This window comes from Oncorhynchus nerka, linkage group LG11 (assembly GCF_034236695.1).
Source record: "Oncorhynchus nerka isolate Pitt River linkage group LG11, Oner_Uvic_2.0, whole genome shotgun sequence".
Lineage (NCBI taxonomy): Eukaryota > Metazoa > Chordata > Actinopteri > Salmoniformes > Salmonidae > Oncorhynchus > Oncorhynchus nerka.
In genome coordinates, this window is record NC_088406.1 from 67919256 (window position 1) to 67944230 (window position 24975).

At 42.5% G+C, this 24975-nt stretch overlaps 2 protein-coding genes across 2 annotated transcripts; both read left to right on the plus strand.

Annotated features, from left to right (window-relative positions):
- Positions 1 to 5507: 5507 nt before the first annotated feature.
- Positions 5508 to 8855, plus strand: LOC115137385 (zinc finger and BTB domain-containing protein 18-like). Its single transcript, XM_029673687.2, has 3 exons — positions 5508 to 6009; positions 6356 to 6486; positions 6680 to 8855. Exons 1-3 carry the CDS (start codon positions 5736 to 5738, stop codon positions 7880 to 7882), a joined length of 1608 nt encoding a protein of 535 aa, XP_029529547.2. The 5' UTR covers positions 5508 to 5735; the 3' UTR covers positions 7883 to 8855.
- A 9158-nt stretch (positions 8856 to 18013) lies between these two features.
- On the plus strand, positions 18014 to 21461 carry LOC135559522 (uncharacterized). Its single transcript, XM_029673677.2, has 3 exons — positions 18014 to 18490; positions 19245 to 19375; positions 19575 to 21461. The coding sequence occupies exons 1-3, from the start codon at positions 18229 to 18231 to the stop codon at positions 21012 to 21014; spliced, it is 1833 nt and encodes a 610-aa protein (XP_029529537.2). The 5' UTR covers positions 18014 to 18228; the 3' UTR covers positions 21015 to 21461.
- The last annotated feature ends 3514 nt before the right edge of the window (positions 21462 to 24975 follow it).

The window sequence follows — 24975 nt, forward strand, 5'->3', positions numbered from 1 at the left end:
TTATGAAAGTAGATAAAACATCTTATTTATCAATGTTACCTAACTAATTCTGATTCTGCTACGACAAAGGTAAGGGAGAAATACATATAACTTATGTTTACATACAAAAACACAATGTATGACCAGGTAATTGACAACAACAAAAAATCGATTTGTATCCATTTGTTTGTAAAGTCTTTTCTAAACTCTGCAGGTGGATGGCTGAAGGCTAACACAGGAGACTGTGCGGCCATCTTGGATTCCCAGACGCAGACCGGTGCAGCCAAGGACCCAGGGGATAACATCACTGAGCAGGCCAGGACCAGAGATGCGATAGTGGAGATCAGTGGATGGGACAGAGCCGTCAACTCTGGACTGGGGAACAACTCTGTTAATCACAGCCAGAAACAGCCAGTGAGACACAAAACAACAACCAAAACACATTCTAAAGCGAATACTGGAAAACTATTCCTTACAGAGAACGTGGGGAATGGTCAGCGGTGAGCTATAGAAAATGAATGTCATATTGGTTTATATATTGTGATATCATTAAAAGTGTTATAAAGGAAATGCTGTAACTGAAAAGTATATACACTACATGTCCGATGTCTCCATCCTTAACATTGTATATGAACAATTATGAAAGTATTTTTGTTAAGGTATGAATGTGATTTTTGGAGCCATAAGATAATTTGTCTCCTATAAACCTTTCAGAGTAAGTAGCCACTCCCTGAGTGAGGTCAGAGAGTGTGTCAGCCTGACTGAACCGTCCCTGTCGACCAGAGTGCATAAAAGGATTGGTAAAGAAATGTACATTTGGACCAGAAAGGCGTTGAGCTGTGGCTCACATCGAAAGTGGTTTGAACTGTGAATAGCAACACGAGGTGGAGGCGAGAAGCTCACCTCCCAGACAATCACTGGTACATCTGATTAGCTGTCCTAAGTCAAATATCTAGAAAAGCTCATTTAAGTGGGACCATTCTACTACTCTTCTCAAATCACCGTATTCTACTACTCTCATTACCAATGGGAAGCATTGACACGGCTGGCTAGTCTATCTTCCAAGGAGCATCTTCCAGAGTGAACAACAGTAGAAGACAGGAAAGGGGGGACCCCTTCTGGACAATTAGAGCCTTTACAAGAGCGCCACGAAAAGGCCCAACAGCGAACCAAGGCATTGACACGTAAATACATTCATGATTTCTTACTCCAAATGGGCGCGCCACGAAAAGGCCCAACAGCGAACCAAGGCATTGACACGTAAATACATTCATGATTTCTTACTCCAAATGGGCGGCGGTTACTGTGAGAAAAGTTTCTAAAATGTATCAACGAAAAGTGTCTCTTTTTCCTCTCTTTCCCTCTCCTTTTGTAAAAAGCCACCATATTGTGTCAGTCTGCTAGGGACCTTTTCTTAATGTATTAAGTTTGTATGTTATCATTTAGTTAGCTAGTAAATAAAGAATTACACCAATTTGTGTAGTACTGAATCATAAGGAAGGCTGGGTGTTACGTTCCCCAGTTTCTGTGTGGTTTTGTATGTGTGTGTATTTCAGGAAATGGCTTCCTGGAATCCTAAAGCAGCTGATAGGTCAGCCCCATCGCTGACCCCTGTAACTGTAACAAACTGTAACAAAACAGCTGTCTCTTCAATTACCAACTCCTTCTCCAGCTTGATAAAAGCCAGTTTTCCTTCGTCAAGGAGGAGAGCTTATTTTTATGTCCTGTGTTGGTTGTTGGTCAGTGAAAGTTTTGTTGATATTATTTTGTAACTGCTCCTTCAGAGGTATGTGTATGCCAATAGAACTTAGTGTTTTTGGTTCATTTAAATTGTTCACGTAAATTATTGGTAAATTATTCTGTTTTATTTGTTCCCAGGGGGGGAAGGGGAACGCACCTTGGGAGTGTTCAGGCAAGAGGCCTGCGGGCATACATAACCTGTAGTATTTTATCTGTCTATGCACACTAGGTAGACCACCCCCTCTTTCATTTTGACTTTCTTTGCTTTGGTTCCGTCCAGCCCCTTTTCCCCACATTACCATGTTAAGGAATAATAAATTCCCTGTAAACTGTATTTTTCTCTGCCTCTGTCGTCCTTCCCCGCACCTACGATCACATACTTTTTCACTCCACGGGGAGTTGAGATGTAGCAGGGTGTTGCATTCCCTCCTCCACGAGGCGTACGTAACACTGGGGTTTTTGCAGATAGTGGAGGTTACGGCTGTTCAAAATGATGATATGATGCAAGGTTACGATTAATACGTTGACTGTTTTATGGATGTGATAGGTAAATATCTTTAGTTTAATTCCGGAGATGCTAACTCTTTAAACAACTGCTCTCACGGTGCCCCAAATCCTAATGAATTAAACAGTTAGTTGATTAGATAAATAAGTCATCAGAAGTAAAGTCACGACAGTAGTGAATGTCTTTGTAATGTTGAACCTTTACTAAAGTATTCTAAAATACATTTTATCAAAGTGAGGGTACCAGATTTACAGAAAAATGTAGTGTTACCACAGTGAGAAGTTATTCTACTTGTCACATATTATTTTTTGCAATAAAAGTACTGATCATGTTATGACTGTATGACCATTTTGTTGAAAATACAAAATGGACTCAGTGTTGACTGACTGGTTATTTTTTGTGTAATTGTAGGGACTGAGTTTCCCTTCTCTCAGTCGAACCAAAACATATTTAATTATTGAATCAATACATATGGACTTTTTAAAAATAATAAACTCCAATGGCTCCATATTGTTAGGTACTTGAAACACAGTCTTAGAGATGGGCTTGACAGTGGTTAACATTTTATAATATCATGTCATGTTTGTGTGTACAGCAAAATGTTACTTCTATAAACCTTTATTATTTTTTGTAAAACAGGTCAGCACCTCAGAAGTAAATGTCAGTTGGCTTTTCATAGCTGAGCATTTAAAGGGGGGAGAGAGAGAGAATAAACAGCAGATCCAGGACAAGGTAGCACATCTGGTGAACAGGTCAGGGTTCCATAGCGGCAAGCAGAACAGTTGAAACTGGAGCAGCAGCACAACAAGGTGGACTGGGGAAAGGCAGGAGTCATCAGGTTGGACTTGAAGGAGCTGGAGCAGTTTTGCCTTGTAGAATGGCCAGAAATGGGCAAAAATCCCAGTGGATAGATATGCCAAGCTTATGGAGACATAAGAGACTTGCAGCTGTAATTGCTGCAAAAGGTGGCTCTACAAAGTATTGACTTTGGGGGGGGGGGGGGGGGTGAATAGTTATGCACGCTCAAGTAAAAAAAAATTGTCTTATTTGTTTCACAAAAAATATTTGGTAGGCATGTTGTGTAAATCAAATGATTCAAACCCCCCAAAAATCTATGTTAATTCCAGGTTGTAAGGCAACAAAATAGGAAAAATGCCAAGGGGGTGAATACTTTCGCAAGCCACTATATGTTCAACATAGGAGGGCCAAGCAAAGGAAGTAGCTCTCTCAGTAGTTTAGTTTGAATAGGGTCCAGTAGGCAGCTAGAAGGTTTAGAGGCCATGACTATTTTCGTGAATGTGTCGAAAGATACAGGATAAAAGTGTCTATATTGATCCTAGGTCCTGGTAGTTCTGTCCAGACTCAGGACAACTGAGCTTTGGAGAAATACGCAGATTCACAGAGGACTCCATCATTTTTCCCAAAATGATTATCTTTTCGTCGAAGAAGTTCAATTCCGATCCTTGGTTAGGTGGTTAACTGATTTTTTTACTCTGACGTCCTTGGGTAGGTGGAGGGGGTCTGGAAGGGCATCCAGGAATCTTTGGGTTGTCCAATAATTTATAGCGCAACTTTTGATAATACTTGGTTGGGGTCCAGGTTTATGAGGAAAAATATTTAGATCCACCAGTGGACAGAACAATCTCTGTACCTTTTTAAATAAAGGTTCAATAAAAATAAATAAAAAATTTGCCTCAATGGTACCGCCCATACTATCACTGAAGCTATAATGGCACAGATACAAAGATGAGTCCTCTATCTCTATGATTTGTCTAGTTCCCTCTGTCTTATAACACAAACGTGGAAGAATGGGAAGGCGCCAGGCTCAAACCTACATCTTCTGAATATATACCTAGTAATGGTGTTAAAGAGTACAAATCAACTACTGAGTGTGAGATCCTGTCTCCTGTTACAACAAATCACCAACGAGGGTGTGACATGGAGTTTGGAAGTGAGCCAGAACAGGATGAAGTACCTGCGTTGACAGGTGTGGTAGAGACTTCCAACGTTTGCCCTGAGAGGTGTATTTTGGCTTTTTGGCCAGCCTGTACATTGTTTCAAGCTGAGTAAAGGTCAAACTGGGAACTGTACATCTGTCAAAGTTTTGAGAAGTTTAATTGTTTAGCTTTTTTGTGCATCCTCCGCCCAGAGGCAACGGACAAACCGCGTCATGTGCTTCTGGGATCGACATATGTAGTGCTTTGCTCTCCGGAGCAGGGTGCCACTCAAAGGAGTGATCAGTGGGGTAGCATTGAGTGTAGAGGTGGATCCAATGAAAAATTATATCCCTGGTGTTTGTGACACCCACTGTTTGGTGAGACGTAGACCTGGTGGCAATGGCGAGACTGAGAATACAGTCTGTCTTGTTGAGCTTTGACACAGAGCTTCTACCTGATAAGGTCAGGTTAGGTTATATTTGCTAAACTGTGAGGGCCTATGCTCCAAACCCGCTACGGTGCTTTATGTGCTAAGGATTCAGACATGTTGCAGCAGTGTGTAGAAAGGAGATCGCACAATGTGGGAAATGTACAGGAGGGCATAGTCAGAGGTAGTGTAAAGTTGGGATAAAGAAAGCAGTCTCCCCTGTGGGGGAGCCAATGCAGCTGGGGATCCGAAGTGCCAGAGTTCGAGTGGGGCAGAAAATGTCCTGTTCTGCGGAAGTGAAGAGAGTATAGGATAGCCCAAGGGTGAATGATTAGACTGGGAGCCCCCTTGTGAATAAGAGAGGGATCCAGAGAGGATGAGTTTTAGTAAGGTAGGATTTCTTGTGTTTATCGCTATGGTTAATTGTACTGCACAGATGAAGCGTGAATCCCAGAAAATACATGTGGTAGTGGAAGTAGCAGAGACATGTTTGGGTGTAAGGGATCTACATGAGGTTTTAAGAGAAGGGGTTCCATGCTCCCGGTCTGTTGGCCTGGAGTAGGATCTGGTAGGGCTAATGTAGTGGGATAGGGGTGGTGCGTTTTTTGGGGTATATCTGTAGGGTTATCAGGGACGGGCAACTCCAGTCCTTAGGTGCCAGAGTGGTGTCACACTTTCCCCAATCCCTAGCAAACAGCTGATTAAACTAATTGCATTCTAAACTGAAGGTAATAATTAGTTGACTATTGGAGTCATGTTTGTTAGCTGGGGCAAAAGTGTGACACCAATCAGGTCCCACCCCTGGATCAGATGGTGAGATTTATTCCCCTTTTTGTGTGACAATGTGCAATTCACACTCCGACCTGTGAAAGGCAGTAATACTTGTATAGTCTGCCGGAAACTCACACAAAGAAGTACACTGACTTCAACAAGAACAATTTTCACGATAGCGTTTTTATTGTTGTTATTTAGACGTTTATAAACACACTGGAACTTAAAATATGACTAATTTAACTGCACAGCATCACACACTTACCACATGTAGTGTTTAATTCGCGTTGGAGACAGGATTTGGTTGATAGATTAAAAAATATATATAAAAAATATATGTTTTCTAGGTAACGCTAGCTGCTAACGTTAGCTAACAATGGCTAACTGTATGGTTTTTCACACTCAAATTGCCTCCATTATGGAGGTGCTAGCGAATGCAGCTGTGGCAGAGATATGTAAACTCGTAGATGACGACTATGCAGTGTTTCGTTTGGAAATAACTCAAAGCCAGAAAGAAAACATGGTATTGCGGAGGAAACTACTGGAACTGAAGGTGGCACGGGAGCGCGCAGAGAGGACAGTGCGAGAGCGCGTTCTCGCCAGTCGTCCAAGTATCAAGATCCTCGACCGATACAGAGGAATGGCAAGAGGTACATTTAGCAGAAGGCCGAGGCTGTGTGGCCTGTTGCCATTCAGTCATATATATAGCTGGTCAGTTTTCAAATACTATGCAATAATTATTTAGCTATCTCGCACAAAGACACTGATATTCTAACCAGATTATTGATTTACTTAATTTCCTATTATTTACTAAATTAAAACAAATGTGATTCATCTATCATAATACATCAATCAATAAATAGTACATCAATAAGTTACCAGAAGTGTTACCTTACATCCTTGTCAATTGTAGACCATGTCAATATTGTACAATATAGTGTTGAGCATTGACAATAGCTAACTTAACCACCTATTTTCCCCCAATCACACTCCCAGGTGAAGGACATCACACTGGAGGCAACAGGAGCTTTGTGAAGCCAGCGGGACACAACACATGGAGAGATGACCAACCAATCACTGTTGATGAGAGAAGTGGAACCTCAACCCAGAACGTTATCGTGATAGAGGTTAGTGTCATAGTGTTGCATAAAAAATGTGTTACTTTGTAAATCAAATGTGGCTGTTTATTTCAGAAAGTCTCCCCTCACTTTCCTACATGTACATTGTTATTTATCTGCCATAGGGGAGCTTGTGAGACTTCCCTACGACATTGTTATCCAATTGAACTCATGTAGCAATAATAATCTCCTCTCGTGTCAGTCTGCAGATCCAGAGGCTGTAGGTCCTGGGGTCAAACAGGAGAGGTCTGGAGGAGAGGAACCCCCACGACACAGCAGAGACGTACAGAGTGGAGCAGCGTCTGGAGCGCCCTCTGTAGCAACGGAGGACACCATCACCACCCCAGCGCAGCCCAGGACCCGACACAGCATCACGGAGGTCAGTGGAACGCAGAACGCCGTCCTCAAGTCAGAGACCGACACAGAGACTCTAACTGTAACACACAGGTTCTTACACACAGGATCTGAACACAGATCAGACCCAGAGAGACTAGGGCTACTGGGCTGTCCTCCTGCTCCCGGCTCAGAATATTTACCGGTATTTCACCAGAGCCAGAGGACGGTTAATTCCCGTGGGGATGTTGATGGTGACGCATTAGACACTGGCAGTGATGATCCGTCTTGTTCTTACACTACAGAGATGGATCCTGGCAAAATGCCCTTGGGTTTAGAGACACAGACGGATCTGTCTAGAGAGGACTGGAACCGGTACAGTAGTAGTGTATACTCTAAACGGTGTCTAGATAAGAAAGGGGAGGTTATAGTGGTAGATGAGGTGAAAGTGGAGGGCGATGCTCCTCCCATATGGAATACAGATAGTCACCTAGGAGACGGACACTCACAGGGCAGAGATTTCTTAAATTACAGGGGAAGCTTAGAGACAAATCTAAATGTCACCACCCACTCCTCTTTAGATGCGTTCAGGGGTCGTGACCCAGTGTTCACGTCGATGGCACCTTCCGATTCACACGGCCAGATCCTTTTCGATCAGGTATTGAACTCAAACGACAGGGCTAGAGCCCAAATTCAGGGAGAAGGAGCTACATCAGGCAATAGTAAAGAGAAACGATTCCTCTGCATGTTCTGTAACAAAGGCTTCAGCTGCCCCCAGAAGGTGGAGAGGCACCAGAGGGTCCACACAGGGGAGAAACCCTTCAGCTGTACCCAGTGTGAGAAGAGGTTCTCTCGCCAGGACAACCTAAAGATGCACCAGAGGGTCCACACAGGGGAGAAACCATTCAGCTGTACCCAGTGTCACATGCGCTTCGCCCTGGCTGGCAACCTGAAGATGCACCTGAAGGTCCACACGGGAGAACGGCCGTTCGCCTGTACGCACTGCGGGAAGAGGTTCTCTGAGAGGAGATACCTCAGGATACACCAGCAGAAAAACCATGCCACTCTATGATATAGAAAGTAACCGTTCCATTCGATAGATTGACGTTTAGATCAAACCCTGCAATAAAGACAAAGATTAATGAATTGCCAGCAGAAAAGATCCACCGATTACTTTTGACTTACCATAGCTGACTCTTATTTACCCACAACATAATTTATGTCCAACATGATGGGTTTAGCAACAATTAAGTTATTCAGTAACTACAGAATAGGACTCAAACGATGTGGGGATAGGTAAGCTCTCCATGTTGATAGTGTGTTTATTACCTGGGTGTGCATCTATGTCTGTGTAATCTGTATCACCTCTCTCTTCCAAGAGGAGGGTCCAGAGAAATAATTAATATATTACACTAGATGACTGATAAGGGGTGCTGTTTTGAAACCGCGCCTTCATTTGGCACTCCCCCACCCTTGTAAAAGATATTTGGGAAGCTACCCAAATGCATTTATTAATGTCTATATTTGTTTTTGCCCTGTTTATTATTACAGACACCTTATTGCATACTTTGAAATTATATTATGTGAGTTAAACAAACATTTAAAAAGGAAAATTAAAAACATTTTCCTTAAGTATTATTATTTTTAAAGGTTCTAATATTTCTGTCCTTACTACAACAACAAAAAATACTTGAAGCTGCGACCCAACCAAATTCACATAGAAATGTGAGTTATAGATCTGTCATTCTCATTGAAATCAAGTCTAAGAAGCAATAGTTTTTGCGTATTTTACTTAGTTTCTTACACCAGCTTCAAACAACTGACAATACAATAAGTTTGGTTTTGGAAAATATATTTCACAGCAGTTTAGATGGTAGAATGATTCTCTACACTATACTTACTTGTTTTATCACAAACTGAAATTAGGTGAACTATTAGAAATTTAAAAAACACGAAATGGCGGAGCGATTTCTGCAAAGTACAGCTTTAAATACATGTAATTGTGACAGGTTAAAGGACATATTCATAGCCTGTTATACATTGAAAAGTATTAGTAAGTTCATAGTATGTGAGGACCTAGAAAATCCTCTTCTGTAAGGTAGTACTTGAGCAGAAGTCACGGGTCACAGTTCAAATATAACTAACAAGTTATATTCACAGTCCATATCTGTTGACCAGCTATATAACATAAGCAGTATTTTCTCATACTATTGATCAACAGTCCATCAATTTTAATGATCTATATGCATAGTCTGTAAATTGTCTCTTTTGACAGTCTGTGAAATCTGACAGTAGTCCATGGTCAAACATGTCAACTCTGTAGCCTCATGTTTGCTGAAGCCCATACATGTAAGGTGGCTGAAAGTAACATTGCTGTAGTGATGGCAGCCATGGAACCAGTCCTGGTGCAGAGTAGACAGGGAACAACTGTGGCTGTATACTGTAGCAGGAAGGGATACCAAGCTGATCATAGGTGATACGTCTTGGAGGGTGTCTCTCTCTTTGTGGCAGCTGGTAGGCTGGTTCCTCAGGTTCAGAAGCATCAGTATATGAAGGAAAGGCACTTGGTGGACGATCATCAGGCAAATTTTCAGCAGGCAAGTTACTCTCCTCAGCAGGCAGGTCTTTAACTGTTGTTGTCTCCTCCAGCCGCTTTTCAACAAGAGGCTGTGCTGGTAGCGTATCAGGGACTGGCACTGCAACTGTCCGTTTCACTGTTGGGGGCCTGTGTTCCCACTCTCTCGCTGGTTCAGCATTCCTCTCCTCAGGTACTGTAGGAGATGTGGGAACCTGTAGCGGCTCATGATGAAGGTCATATTCATCCCCGACAAAATACCTCTTTCTTCTCTTTGAGCTCCTTTGCTGAAATCTCGGTAGTTGTGGTGCCAGTCCCTGATACGCTACCAGCACAGCCTCTTGTTGAAAAGCGGCTGGAGGAGACAACAACAGTTAAAGACCTGCCTGCTGAGGAGAGTAACTTGCCTGCTGAAAATTTGCCTGATGATCGTCCACCAAGTGCCTTTCCTTCATATACTGATGCTTCTGAACCTGAGGAACCAGCCTACCAGCTGCCACAAAGAGAGAGACACCCTCCAAGACGTATCACCTATGATCAGCTTGGTATCCCTTCCTGCTACAGTATACAGCCACAGTTGTTCCCTGTCTACTCTGCACCAGGACTGGTTCCATGGCTGCCATCACTACAGCAATGTTACTTTCAGCCACCTTACATGTATGGGCTTCAGCAAACATGAGGCTACAGAGTTGACATGTTTGACCATGGACTACTGTCAGATTTCACAGACTGTCAAAAGAGACAATTTACAGACTATGCATATAGATCATTAAAATTGATGGACTGTTGATCAATAGTATGAGAAAATACTGCTTATGTTATATAGCTGGTCAACAGATATGGACTGTGAATATAACTTGTTAGTTATATTTGAACTGTGACCCGTGACTTCTGCTCAAGTACTACCTTACAGAAGAGGATTTTCTAGGTCCTCACATACTATGAACTTACTAATACTTTTCAATGTATAACAGGCTATGAATATGTCCTTTAACCTGTCACATAATTTTGTCCATGAAACATTTAATTGAAATACTGTAGAATACCATTAATTCTTATGGAGGACTGCGCCTTCTGGGGAGTGCCAATATGGCCGACTGGTGGCTTTGAAGCCTCTCACTGGCCAATAGGTCGTTATCAATAAAATATCCCAATAAGATGCAGAGTGTTCGATTTGCCTATTGGGGGGCAAGGAGACCCTAGCTCCTCTAAAGCCATTGACAACTGCGTGCCGTTTAAGGGATTGTAAAATAAAGGTTAACTATTTGGATGTAATATCATCACCTCTTGAAGAGCATTGTCAGAACTACAAATGTCCATGCAAAAGAATTGCGCACATTTAGCTATATCATCAGAGTTATACAGCAAGTAACTGCATGCTTTTAATGATCAGAAAACATCAATTGATCATGTAATTTCAGATATGCGAGGGTAGCCCACGATATCTCCCAATAGGGGCCACTTTTAATTGGATAATTGAGTGATATAAAAGTTCATTATATCTGACAAGTATGAGTGGTTTAGGTTCATTTCCCATTGTTTGTGGGCTCTGCTTGTCAAGTAGCAGAAGGGCACATTTACCGATGTAATGTTAGCTGATAATGTTTACTTTGCAAGTTAGAAACTTTGTACAGTTGGCTAAACATAGTGGTAAGTTGACCTAATGTACATTTTTCTCCAACCAATATAGGCCTACCTAGCTAAGTTAGCTAACATTATCCCCTTTTCAACATTGTTTTTCAGTGTGTGTGTAATCACGATTGCTGCTGACAGACATGATAGGCTACATTGATTGATGGACCATGTCAAATTGGCTAGCTAACTAATAACAGATCACATCAATATGGCTGGTTTAACAAGCTAACTTTTAGGGGATAAACTAGATGGCTATATCCAAATATTGTTTCATTTGCATGCCATCTATAGTGATGATGACAGTAGTCCGACTGACACCTTTTTCAAGACGAGGACTTGCCGATGTCGAGCCTAATCTCCTGATACAGCAAGCTAATTTACGCATGTTGTTTGCTTAGTTAGCTAGCTACATGCCAAATGGATAGGCTACCATCGCTTATCTGACAATACAGTGCCTTCAGGAAGTATTCATACCTCTTGACTTATTCCACATTTTGTTGTGTTCCAACCTGATTTCAAAAGGGATTACCCCATAATAACAAAGTGAAAACATGTTTTTTGTAAACATTTCAAATGTATTGAAAATGAAAAAAGATAAATATCACATTTACATAACTATTCAAACCCCTAAGCCAATACATTTTAGAATCATCTTTGGCAGCGGGACGTATCTAAGAGCTTTGCACACCTGGATTGTACAATATTTGCACATTCTTCTTCAAATTCTTCAAGCTCTGTCAAGTTGGATGTTGGCCATCAGGTCTTGTCAAAGATTTTCAAGTCAATTTAAGTCACAACTGTAACTAGGCCACTCAGGAACATTGAATGTCATCTTGGTAAGCAACTCCAGTGTAGATTTGGCCTTGTGTTTTAGGTTATTGTCCTGCTGAAAGATGAATTTGTTTCCCCGTGTCTGTTGGAAAGCAGACTGAACCTGGTTTTCCTCTAGGATTTTGCCTGTGCTTAGCTCAATTCTGTTTCTTTTTATCCTAAAAACTCCCTAGTCCTTGCCAATGACAAGCATACCCATAACATGATGCAGCCACCACCATGCTTGAAAATATAATGAGTGGTACTCAGTAATGTGTTGTGTTAGATTTACCCTAGGAAATAAAGTTAATTTCTTTGCCACATTTTTTGCAGTTTTACTTTAGTGCCTTAATGCAAACATGAATGCTTTTCACTCTGTCGTTTAGGGTAGTATTGTGGAGTAACTACAATGTTGTTGATCCATCCTCAGTCTTCTATCACAGCCATTAAACTCTAACTGTTTTAAAGTCACCATTAGCTTCATGGTGAAATCCCTGAGTGGTTTCCTTCCTCTCCGGCAACTGAGTTAGGAAGGATGCCTGTATTTTGTAGTGACTGGGTGTATTGATATACCATCCAAAGTGTAATTAATAACTTGACCATGAACAAAGGGATATTCACGGTCTGATGTTTTTTTCTTTTTTCGCCATCTACAAATAGGTGTCCTTCTTTGCGAGGTATTGGAAAACCTCCCTGGTCTTTGTGGTTAAATCTGTGTTTGAAATGCACTGCTCGACTGAGGGACCTTACAGATAATTGTATGCCTGGGGTACAGAGATGAGGTAGTCATTCAAAAACCATGCTAAACACTTATTGCACACATATTGACAAAGGGGTTGACTTAAGACATTTCAACTTTTCATTTTTAATGAATTTGCTAAAATGTCTAAAAACATAATTCCATTTTGACATTATGGGGTTCGTGTGTGTAAGACACAAAATCTCAATTTAATATATTTTAAATGCAGGCTGTAACACAACACAATTTTGAAAAAGTCAAGGCTCTTGCTTACCCAGAAAGACTCACAGCTGTAATCACTGCCAAAGGTGATTCTAACATGTATTGACTCAGGGATGTGAATGCTTACATAAATTAGTTATTTCTGTATTTCATTTTAAATAAATGTGCAAACCTTTCTAAAAACATGTTTTCACTTTGTCATTAAGGTGTGTTGATGGGTGAGAGATCTATTTAATCAAGTTGGAATTCAGGCTGGAACACATGTGGAACACATCATTGGTCCAGAGGTGCTGCTGGTGAAGGAGGGGTGTGAGGAGGGTCTGGGGAACCCTGAGGGGAATATGGTCATGGAGGCCAAACAGGCTACACCTCCTCCTCGAGCCACAGAGGAAGCAGCTGAGCAGCACAGGACCACACACAGTCTCACAGGTGAGCCTACTGTGAACTACTGTCTGAATGGTATTAGGTCAGGGCCGGTATCTACAAAGTGTCTGAGAGTAGGAGTGCTGATCTAGGATGAGTTTTCCTTTTAGATCATAATGAACACGATTATTTGGAAAGATCCTACTCTTTGTGGATACGGGCCCATGTCTTGATTCATTTTGTCTTAAGTGTGGGACCATGCCTTTGGACTATCAAACCATTAAAGGGATAGTTGGGGATTTGGGCAAAAAATGGTATCTACTTCCCCAGAGTCAGAACTCGTGGATACCATTTTTACATCTGAGTCCAGTATGCAGGACGTTAGAGGTAATTACGGGAGGCAGTGCTAACTAGCTTAGCGCAAGGACTGGAAGTCTTTGTGTACAGCTAGCGTGCTGTGTTTTCTCCCACCCGACCAACCTGAAGAGGCACGAGAGTCCACACAGGGGAGAAATCCTACATCTGCCCCTAGTTTGAGAAGAGGTTCTCCCACCAGCACCAGCTGAAGAGGCACCTGAAGATCCACATGGAAGAGACATCATTTGCCTGTACGCATTGCGAGAAGAGATTCTCAGAGAGGAGCTACACCAGCAGAAAATGCACACTGCCCATGTATAGAGAGTATCGTGACATGTAATGTAGTCTTAGTGAGTTAGTTAGTAATTCATTCTGTTGGTTTTGGATGTAGTAGGGAACTGGATGAGGTGAACTGAGGAGGGAATGAGTATGATGAGGCAGAGTAGATGATATGGTGATGGTTGGTGTGATTGTGTCTGTAAAAATGCTTCACTGATTTATAGTGACAACTATGTCCCTTGAGGTTGATGCTGGTGTTTTATAGTGAGATAATGATAATGCCTTACTTCATCTTTACTTGACAGGAATTAGTAAAGCTGTGTGTAATGTAATGTTGAACCTTTTCCAAAGTATTCTAAAATTCATTTTATCAAAGAGAGGGTTCCAGATTTACAGAAGTGGTCAAGTGATACCATAGTGAGTAATATTATTCTACTTGTCACGTATCTTTTTGTCCAATAAAAGTACTGTACTAAATGTTATGTGAGTATGACAATTTTGTTGAAAAAAATAATAATAAAATCAACTTTGTACAGACTGACTTGGTTATTTTTGTATCATTGCAGGGAATGTATTTTACCAAGGTTCAATCAGTAAAGCTGGTCTGAATGCTGGTTTAACGTCATCCAGTAAGCATAACATAATTCACATCATTTCCTATTCTATGGGCATTGTGGGAATGAATACAAAACATATCATTATCAGTATAAAGTCTTCTTTCATCTCTTTCCTGTTAGCGATGTGCAGAATGTCATTTACCTATTTACCTTATGGCCTATAAGCACAATAATGCACATTGCTCACGCTTACTGTTAACCCTATGGGTTCACTCTTGTAATTATCACAGGTCTCTCTCTGAACAAATGGGCGTAAATCTTGAGATGTATTTAATGTGAATTTACCCATGTTCTTTCACTTGCTGTTTTCAGAAACTGTTTTCGGCAACTCATTCACATTGTCTCGGTTCAGCTACATTGACATGCCTTTCTTTGCCTATCGTAGCTAATTGTGCACATGTACCTTCTCTTGCAGCCTGCGCTTCGGAGGAAACTTTTGCCGGGAGATTTAGACAATTGTTCTAATTCAATTGGCCCACCTCCTCTCATTTCACTATCCACGCAGTACTGTAGAATCATGATCCTCTAGTTGATAACTTTAGGCTATTCAAACAAGTGAACATTTTCTCAAATCAGAGGAAAAGGGGAAGCGAGAGGGTTTACTCCGCCCAAAATCTATCCATGTTAAGCAGATAATTAATTATTAAGCAAGTGAGGAGTTTTTGAATATAGGTCAATGGGTGTCGAATTTAGTAAAGAACAACAAATATATGTTTATTTTGATACATGAGGCTTAATTGATCTAATAGAAGTTTCGTAATGCTGAGGTTAAGAGTGTACTATGTTTTTAAAAAAAATTCCTTTATTTAACTAGGCAAGTCAGTTAAGAACAAATTCTTATTTTCAATGACGGCCTAGGAACAGTGGGTTAACTGCCTGTTCAGGGGCAGAACGACAGATTTGAACCTTGTCAGCTCGGGGGTTTGAACTTGCAACCTTCCGGTTACTAGTCCAACGCTCTAACCACTGCCACCCCGTGGATGCACATAACATCCCAGCAACTTTCAGCAACTTTCAGAAAAAACACTTTATATTGGAGTTGTCCCTGTTGATATTCGATCATGCTTATTCATTAGGCTAGTATAGCGTCTCACTGTCCATTCAATTTTATTATTATTTTTTTTTATTTCACCTTTATTTAACCAGGTAGGCTAGTTGAGAACAAGTTCTCATTTGCAACTGCGACCTGGCCAAGATAAAGCATAGCAGTGTGAACAGACAACAGTTACACATGGAGTAAACAATTAACAAGTCAATAACACAGTAGAAAAAAAAGGAGAGTCTATATACATTGTGTGCAAAAGGCATGAGGAGGTAGGCGAATAATTACAATTTTGCAGATTAACACTGGAGTGATAAATGATCAGATGGTCATGTACAGGTAGAGATATTGGTGTGCAAAAGAGCAGAAAAGTAAATAAATAAAAACAGTATGGGGAAGAGGTAGGTGAAAATGGGTGGGCTATTTACCAATAGACTATGTACAGCTGCAGCGATCGGTTAGCTGCTCAGATAGCTGATGTTTGAAGTTGGTGAGGGAGATAAGTCTCCAACTTCAGCGATTTTTGCAATTCCAGTCACAGGCAGCAGAGTACTGGAACGAAAGGCGGCCAAATGAGGTGTTGGCTTTAGGGATGATCAGTGAGATACACCTGCTGGAGCGCCTGCTATGGATGGGTGTTGCCATCGTGACCAGTGAACTGAGATAAGGCGGAGCTTTACCTAGCATGGACTTGTAGATGACCTGGAGCCAGTGGGTCTGGCGACGAATATGTAGCGAGGGCCAGCCGACTAGAGCACACAAGTCGCAGTGGTGGGTGGTGTAAGGTGCTTTGGTGACAAAACGGATGGCACTGTGATAAACTGCATCCAGTTTGCTGAGTAGAGTGTTGGAAGCAATTTTGTAGATGACATCGCCGAAGTCGAGGATCGGTAGGATAGTCAGTTTTACTAGGGTAAGCTTGGCGGCGTGAGTGAAGGAGGCTTTGTTGCGGAATAGAAAGCCGACTCTTGATTTGATTTTTGATTGGAGATGTTTGATATGAGTCTGGAAGGAGAGTTTGCAGTCTAGCCAGACACCTAGGTACTTATAGATGTCCACATATTCAAGGTCGGAACCATCCAGGGTGGTGATGCTAGTCGGGCATGCGGGTGCAGGCAGCGATCGGTTGAAAAGCATGCATTTGGTTTTACTAGCGTTTAAGAGCAGTTGGAGGCCACGGAAGGAGTGTTGTATGGCATTGAAGCTCGTTTGGAGGTTAGATAGCACAGTGTCCAATGACGGGCCGAAAGTATATAGAATGGTGTCGTCTGCGTAGAGGTGGATCAGGGAATCGCCCGCAGCAAGAGCAACATCATTGATATATACAGAGAAAAGAGTCAGCCCGAGAATTGAACCCTGTGGCACCCCCATAGAGACTGCCAGAGGACCGGACAGCATGCCCTCCGATTTGACACACTGAACTCTGTCTGCAAAGTAATTGGTGAACCAGGCAAGGCAGTCATCCGAAAAACCGAGGCTACTGAGTCTGCCGATAAGAATATGGTGATTGACAGAGTCGAAAGCCTTGGCAAGGTCGATGAATACGGCTGCACAGTACTGTCTTTTATCGATGGCGGTTATGATATCGTTTAGTACCTTGAGTGTGGCTGAGGTGCACCCGTGACCGGCTCGGAAACCAGATTGCACAGCGGAGAAGGTACGGTGGGATTCGAGATGGTCAGTGACCTGTTTGTTGACTTGGCTTTCGAAGACCTTAGATAGGCAGGGCAGGATGGATATAGGTCTGTAACAGTTTGGGTCCAGGGTGTCTCCCCCTTTGAAGAGGGGGATGACTGCGGCAGCTTTCCAATCCTTGGGGATCTCAGACGATATGAAAGAGAGGTTGAACAGGCTGGTAATAGGGGTTGCGACAATGGCGGCGGATAGTTTCAGAAATAGAGGGTCCAGATTGTCAAGCCCAGCTGATTTATACGGGTCCAGGTTTTGCAGCTCTTTCAGAACATCTGCTATCTGGATTTGGGTAAAGGAGAACCTGGAGAGACTTGGGCGAGGAGCTGCGGGGGGAGCGGAGCTGTTGGCCGAGGTTGGAGTAGCCAGGCGGAAGGCATGGCTACTCCAAATCAAGTTTCGGCATCAAGTGGAAGACAGTGTCCCCTCTCTCTGGTCCGTCTCAGACCCTCTGCTGCGCTCTCCGTCCCTCCGCTTAGACTAATGCCTTGTTCAAAACAACTGGAAACTCTGGAAAAAAATTGATCCGACTGGGAAAAGTTGTTTTGGCATCAAGTGGAAGACGGTGTCCCCATCCAACCATGAATTCCAAGCCAGAAACTCAGGCATCTTTCTAGAGCTCTGACTTCTGGATCTGAAGATCACTGACGTCATGATTTGATCTCTAGTTTCCAGTTGTCTTGAAAGCACTATGACCATCAGATGCCGGTACCATCAGTCCAGTAAAATAATAAAGCAAATGATTTGCAAATGGTATCCATGATGAACAGTTTAATTGGGTAGGGTTCAACGTTAGACCCACCCTGTCTCTGGTAACCACTCCAGTCCAGTTGGTGGCGGTAATGTATCACTAAAGTTCATTGCCAAACCATTGAAAAAGTGTACACGGAAGTGGACAGTGACCAAGACAAATGTCCACGTTAGCGTTTATATTGTTATTTAGCCATGTATTGACACCCTGGAACTCAGAATATGACTCGTTTAACTGCACAGTATCATATACTTACCCCTGGTAGTCTTTAATTCGCGTTGTAGACGGGACTTGGTTGATAGATCTGTTATCTAGGTAACGCTAACTACTTAGCTGCTAATGCTAGCTAACTGTATGATTTTTCATACTCAAATAGCCTCCATTATGGAGGTGCTAGCGAATGCAGCCGTGGCAGAGGTCTGTAAACTGGTAGACGACGACTATGCAGTGTTTCGTTTGGAAATAACTCAAAGCCAGAAAGAAAACGGTGCATTGCAGAGGAAACTACAGCTTCTGGAACTGAAGATGGCACGGGAGCGCGTCCTAGCCAGTCGTTCCAGTAGTGTCAAGATCCTTGACCGATACAGAGGAATGGCAAGAGGTACATTTTGCCGAGGTTGAGGGGCCAGTCGCCCCGTTCAAATCTGCACATGTTTGACTTTAGATGTGTTAACCATTGTTGGGAGACCTGACGTTGAATTTCATGACATTGGAGTCCACGCCAAATGAGCGTCTGGATCAGGAAAGTTTTATTTCAGGACCTCTACAAGCCAGAATGCTTAATAAAATAATTGTACTTACTTTGCCGGTTGTCCGTGCAGTTGGTCCTTTTGTAGGTAGGAGTGTTAGACAAAATATAGGAAATTATGATTACGTCAACGTAAAAAAAATATGAACGCACTACCTACCAGCGCTTTTATCACCCAAAGCGGTAAAGTAACTTAAAATATAACTGTATTTAACATACTTTCGTGTAAAGGTCGTGAGAATAAACTTTCCTGATCCAAAATATCATTTATGTCTGAAGTTGAATTTAATGACACTCAAAATCGAGCTTCCAGGCTAGGTTAACTGGAATTGGGTCTTGGTCAGTTTTTAGTTAGTATGCAATAATTATCCTTTAGTTAACTTGCAAAATAGACACTATCATATTCTAATCAGATAAAACATTCACTGCTTAAATAAAATTGATGCATTGAACATAATACATTGATCTATAAATAGTATAGTTATGTGTTACCTTAAATTCTTGCCAATTCTACACAGTGTCAAAACTGTCAATAGTGTACAGTATAAGCATTAAGCATTGACAGTAGCAAACCTAACCACCTCTTTACTCCCAATCACTCTCTCAGGTGAAGGACATCTCACTGGAGGCTACAGGAGCTTTGTGAAGCCAGCGGTACACAACACATGGAGAGATGACCAACCAATCACTGTTGATGAGGGGAGTGGAACCTCAACCCAGCATGTTATCGTGATAGAGGTTAGTGTAATAGTATTACATCAACATTACAGTACATCAAATGTGGCCAGTTTATTTCAGAAAGCCTCCCCTCAGCTATTCACTTGCTTACATGTAACATCCTCATTTCTTTGCCAGAGGAGCTTGTGAGACTTCCCTACAACATTATTATCCAATTCTACTCATGTACTGGTAACAATCTACCCTCTTCTTGTGTCAGTCTGCAAATGCAGAAGCTGCAGGTACTGGGTTCAAGCTGGAGAGGTCTGAAGGAGATGAGGACCCACGACACAGCAGAGACATCCAGACTGGAGCAGCGCATGGAGTCGTGCCCCCTGTAGCCCCCGAGGACCTCACCACCGCTGCCGCGCCCCAGACTAGGACCCGATCCAGCATCACGGAGGTCAGTGGAATGCCGAACGCCGTCCTCAAGACAGAGACTGAGACAGAGACTTTAACTGTAACACAAAGGCTCTTACATACAGGATCTAACCACCGATCAGACTCCGAGAGACTGGGCTGTGTTCCTGCTCCAGGCTCAGAGTACTTAATGGTGTTTCACCAGAGCCAGGGGACAGTTAATTCCTGTGGAGATGGTGATGCGTTAGACACTGGCATTGATGATCTGTCTTGTTCTTACGCTACAGAGGTGGACCCTGACAACATGCCCTTGGGTTTAGAGACCCAGACTGATCTGTCTAGAGGGGACTGGAACCGGTACAGTAGTAGTGTATACTCTGAAGGGTGCCCAGATAAGAAAGGGGAGGTTATAGTCGTAGATGAGGTTACTGTGAAAGTGGAGGGCGACGCTCCTCCCACATGGAATGCAGATAGTCACCTAGGAGACGGACACTCACAGGGCAGAGATTTCTTAAATTACAGGGGAAATCTAAATGTCGCCATCCACTCCCCTTTACACACGTTCAGGGATCGCGACCCAGTGTCCACATCAATGGCACCTTCCGATTCACACGGCCGGGTGATTTTCGATCAGGTATTACATTTAAACGACAGGGCTATAGCCCAGGCTTGTGGAGGGGGAGCAACAACGGTCGGGAAAGAGAAACTGGCTAACTGGAATGCAGACGAGACTCACTTAGGAGAAGGACACTCGCAGGGCAACACAAATGACTTCTTAGATTACAGGGAAAGTTTAGAGACCAATCTAAATGTTGCAACCCACTCCCCTTTACACCCAGTGTCCACGTCGATGGCACCTTCCGATTCACACGGCCAGGTTCTTTTCGATCAGGTATTGAACTCAAAAGACCAAAGAGCCAAGGCGCGGAGAGGGGAAGCAACACCGGGCAGTAAAGAGAAGCGATTCCTCTGCATGTTCTGTAACAAAGGCTTCAGCTGCTCCCAGAAGGTGGAGATCCACCAGAGGGTCCACACAGGGGAGAAACCCTTCAGCTGTACCCAGTGTCACATGTGCTTCACCCATGCTGGCAACCTGAAGAGGCACCAGAGGGTCCACACAGGGGAGAAACCATTCAGCTGTGCCCAGTGTCACATGCGCTTCGCCCAGACTGGTGACCTGAAGAGGCACCAGAGAGTACACACTGGAGAGAGGCCGTTCGCCTGTACGCACTGCGGGAAGAAGTTCTCAGAGAGGAGCTACCTCAGGATGCACCAGCAGAAAAACCATTCCACTCTATAACATAGAAAGTAACCATTCCACTCGATAGCTTCTGATGTTTAGATCAAACCCTGCATTAAAGGCAAAGTTGAATTTTCATTGTCGTCAGCAGAAAGGATCCACAGATGCATTTGGAAAAACGAGAGCAACAGATTAAAGTGTTGAATATTCCTGGGTAGAATATTGCATTCAGACATTGTGTGATATATAAGGCATATATACGCCTAAAAAGTCTGTTACATCTTGTTTGCACTGTGTAGGTTATATGTTGACATAACTATTCAATTACTTCCATTCAACTACAAAAAAAAGAATCCTAAAACGCTTTTAATGAGAAAATTATTACATTTTATGCAGTTTATCAAGTTCATGATGATTTTTATTTGAGGTATGTGTATGTGGTTTTCATATGGTGTATTTAAAACTTGTTCATCTTTAATAAACCCAAAATGGGACTTTTCAGTCTGACTTTTGAGACTCTCTTTAGTATACATCACATCTGATCTCACCCTATTCTGCACACATCAGACAGCGCTTTATAACCAATATACACTTACTAAATATACTTGTACATACCCACACAATAACAAACACCTACTGTACATGTCAAAATAGTTTCATCAGGTTTGTCTAACGATGACTAAAAGCAACTTTTTTACCCACAACATCATTTTATGTCCACCATGATGGGTTTAACAACAATGAAGTCATTCTGTAACTACAGTACAGGACTGAAACATAGTGGGGATGGGTAAACAAAGTGTGTTTATCTCTCTGTGTGTGTGTGTGTGTGTGTACCTGAGGGAGTGTATGTCTGTGTAATCTGTATCACCTGTCTCTTCCAGGAGGAGGAGGGTCCAGAGGTGCTGCTGGTGAAGGAGGAGGGGGGTGAGGACGGTCTTGGGAACCATGGTCATGGAGGACAACCAGACTACACTTCCTGAACCCACAGAGGAACCAGTTGAGCAGCACAGGACCACATACAGTCTCACTGAGGTGAGCCCACTGTGAACTACTGTCTGAATGGTTTTAGGTCAGGGCCTGTATACACAAAGCCTCTCCAAAGTAGGAGTGCTGATTTAGGATCAGTTTTGCCTTTTAAATCATAATGAATAAGATTATATGTAAAGATATTCGATCTCCACGTTTGCATAGTATCAAATCAACTAACATGTTTGCATAGTACTCAGCAATCCCTCATTGCCCAACCAGAAGATGCTCCATAGCAGGGTGCTCATATCAGATTTCTTGATCCAACATCCTCTCACTCTGTATCTCTTACAGTCAGTAGACATGGAGGATGGGAAGATTGCTCTGTGGCTGGTCAAAGAGGAGACTATAGAAGACGGACCAGAGAGTATTGACCTGCTGAGTGGACTAAAGATGGGGGAGCAAGGTAAGGGAGAAATACATGTAGCCTAAATACAGTAATATATATTCAATGAGAATAGTGATAAGCCTGGCTATTATTTTTCTTCGTTCATAAAATTGACATAATATACAACTTAAAGTATGTTTAAAAACAAAAACACTAAATGTATGAACTTGACCAGATAATTGACAAAAAAAAAAAAAAAGTTCTACACCATGTTTTTTAAGTCTATTTTCTAACCTCTTTCTGCAAGTGGTTGGCTGGAGGATAACAGAGGAGAATGGGCAGACTTCTTGGATTCCCAGACTTGTGCAACGAAGGCCCCTGGGCATTTTTATTTATTTATTTTTATTTCACCTTTTATTTAACCAGGTAGGCCAGTTGAGAACAAGTTCTCATTTACAACTGCGTCCTGGCCAAGATAAAGAAAATCAGTGCGACAGAAGAAACAACACAGACTTACACATAAACAAATGTGCAGTCAATAACACAAAAGAAAAATCGAAAAATCTATGTACAGTGTGTGCAAATGTAGAAGATTAGGGAGGTAGGCAATAAATAGGCCATATATGTGAAAATAATTACAATTTAGCATTAATACTGGAGTGATAGATGTGCAGATGATGATGTGCAAGTAGAGATACAGGGGTGCAAAAGAGCAAGAGGGTAAGTAATACTATGGGGATGAGGTAGTCGGGTGTGCTATTTACAGATTGGCTGTGTACAGGTACAGTGATCGGTAAGCTGCTCAGACAGCTGATGCTTAAAGTTAGAGAGGGAAATATAAGACTCCAGCTTCAGAGATTTTTGATGACATCACCAAGCAGGCCAGGACCATAAGCGACATAGATGAAAACAACACTGTTAACCACAACCAGAAACAGACAGTCAAAACAACAACCAAACTTAGTCTTCATGACAACAGACTGCCTGAGACCAGGGCGATGCGTAGATGTGGTCTGCGGGGACGGGGAGGTGTCCATATGAGAACAGACAGAGACTTGGCTTGTGATTCCCCGGTCCTGCCCGTATAGTCCTTATTCAGAGAGACTGATGACGCCTCAGGTTAACCCCCTAACAGGTGCTGCCTTCAGCCTGCCTTCTATAGGATCTATCAACTGGAACATGGACCCTGTTACAACAGACACTCCCTGGCCTTCGTCCTCCTCACACTCTCCTAATGTTAAACCAGACCTCAGACAATGCCAGTGCCTCAGCACTAAATGGCAACACAAGCCCATTGACAAATGACAGTAGTAGTAACGCTATCAGCAGATCTGGTGGCAAAGAGAAGAGCTTCCCGTGTTCATTCTGTGGGAAAGTCTTCAGTTTCCCCAAATAGGTGGATATCCACCAGAGGATGCACACGGGGTTGAAATCTTTCGGCTGCCACCTGTGAGAAGATGATCTCCCACCAGCACCAGCTGAAGATGCACCAGAAAGTCCATTAGGGAGAGAGGTCGTTGCCTGTATAGACAGTGGGAAGAGGTTCTCAGAGAGGAACCTCTTCAGGATACACCAGCAGAAAATGCACACGGCCCATGTATAGTGATATGTAATGTAGTACTTGTTAGTTTGTAGTTAATTCTGTTGGTTTGGGATGTAGTGGGGAACTGGATGAGGTGAACTGAGGAAAGAATGAGTATGATGAGGCAGAGTAGATGATATGGTGTGATGGTGTCTGTAAAAATGCTTCACTGATGAAAAGTGACAATCTTGTCCAGTTGTTTGATGCTGGTGTTTTATAATGAGGAAATGAGTGCCTATGTTTACTTGACATTAAGTAGTGTGTAATGTAATGACAGTGTTATAAATGTAAATTTTTTCAAAAGTGAGGGTACCAGGTTTACAGAAAAGGTCAAGTGTTACCATAGTGAGAAGTTATTCTACGTATTGATTTGTGCAATAAAAGTACTGTACTTCATGTTATGTGAGTGAAACGGCTAGTTTAGTTAGCGGTGCGCGCTAAATAGCGTTTCAATCGGTGACGTCACTTTCTCCGAGAGCTTGAAGTAGTAGTTCCCCTTGCTCTGCAAGGGCCGCTGCTTTTGTGGATGACTGTTGTTGATGTGTGCAGAGGGTCCCTGGTTCACGCCCGGGTATGGGCGAGGGGACGGTCTAAAGTTATACTGTTACATGAGCATATGACCATTTGGTTTAAATACATTTTTTCCTTATCTCAGTCGAACCAAAACATACTTCATTTTTGAGTCAACACATTGCCATTATTTTTTATGAACTCCAATGACTATTGTTGGGTACTTGAATCAGTGTTAGAGATGGGCTTGACTGGTTAATGTTTTATAATATGTTGTTTCTGTGTGTACAGCAGAGTTTCTTATATAAACCTTTTATATGCTTTTCTGTTCACAGTCTGCAGTCCATGAAGACCTGCTGATATCTGGTGTTGCTGGCGGGAGAGACTGGACCTCTGAAGCGGCTGGTCACAAACCCTGACCCCGGACCAGGACCCTGGATCAGAAACCGTCCCTCTTCCTTCCTAAGTCAGAACCAGGACCGAACGAGGGACAGAGACTCAACCACCACACAGAACACAACCAGTGGACAGGTGAACTGAACAACCTCAGTCCTGGTGGTCATCAGAGAGAC

Excerpts from the sequence above, each read along its gene's own strand:
- LOC115137385 (XM_029673687.2), top strand. The coding sequence starts at position 5,736 with ATGGCTAACTGTATGGTTTTTCACACTCAAATTGCCTCCATTATGGAG. Across the intron at positions 6,010-6,355 it reads ATACAGAGGAATGGCAAGAG|GTGAAGGACATCACACTGGA; the intron begins GTACATTTAGCA and ends TCACACTCCCAG. Across the intron at positions 6,487-6,679 it reads AGAACGTTATCGTGATAGAG|TCTGCAGATCCAGAGGCTGT; the intron begins GTTAGTGTCATA and ends CTCTCGTGTCAG.
- LOC135559522 (XM_029673677.2), top strand. The coding sequence starts at position 18,229 with ATGCTAGCTAACTGTATGATTTTTCATACTCAAATAGCCTCCATTATG. Across the intron at positions 18,491-19,244 it reads ATACAGAGGAATGGCAAGAG|GTGAAGGACATCTCACTGGA; the intron begins GTACATTTTGCC and ends TCACTCTCTCAG. Across the intron at positions 19,376-19,574 it reads AGCATGTTATCGTGATAGAG|TCTGCAAATGCAGAAGCTGC; the intron begins GTTAGTGTAATA and ends TTCTTGTGTCAG.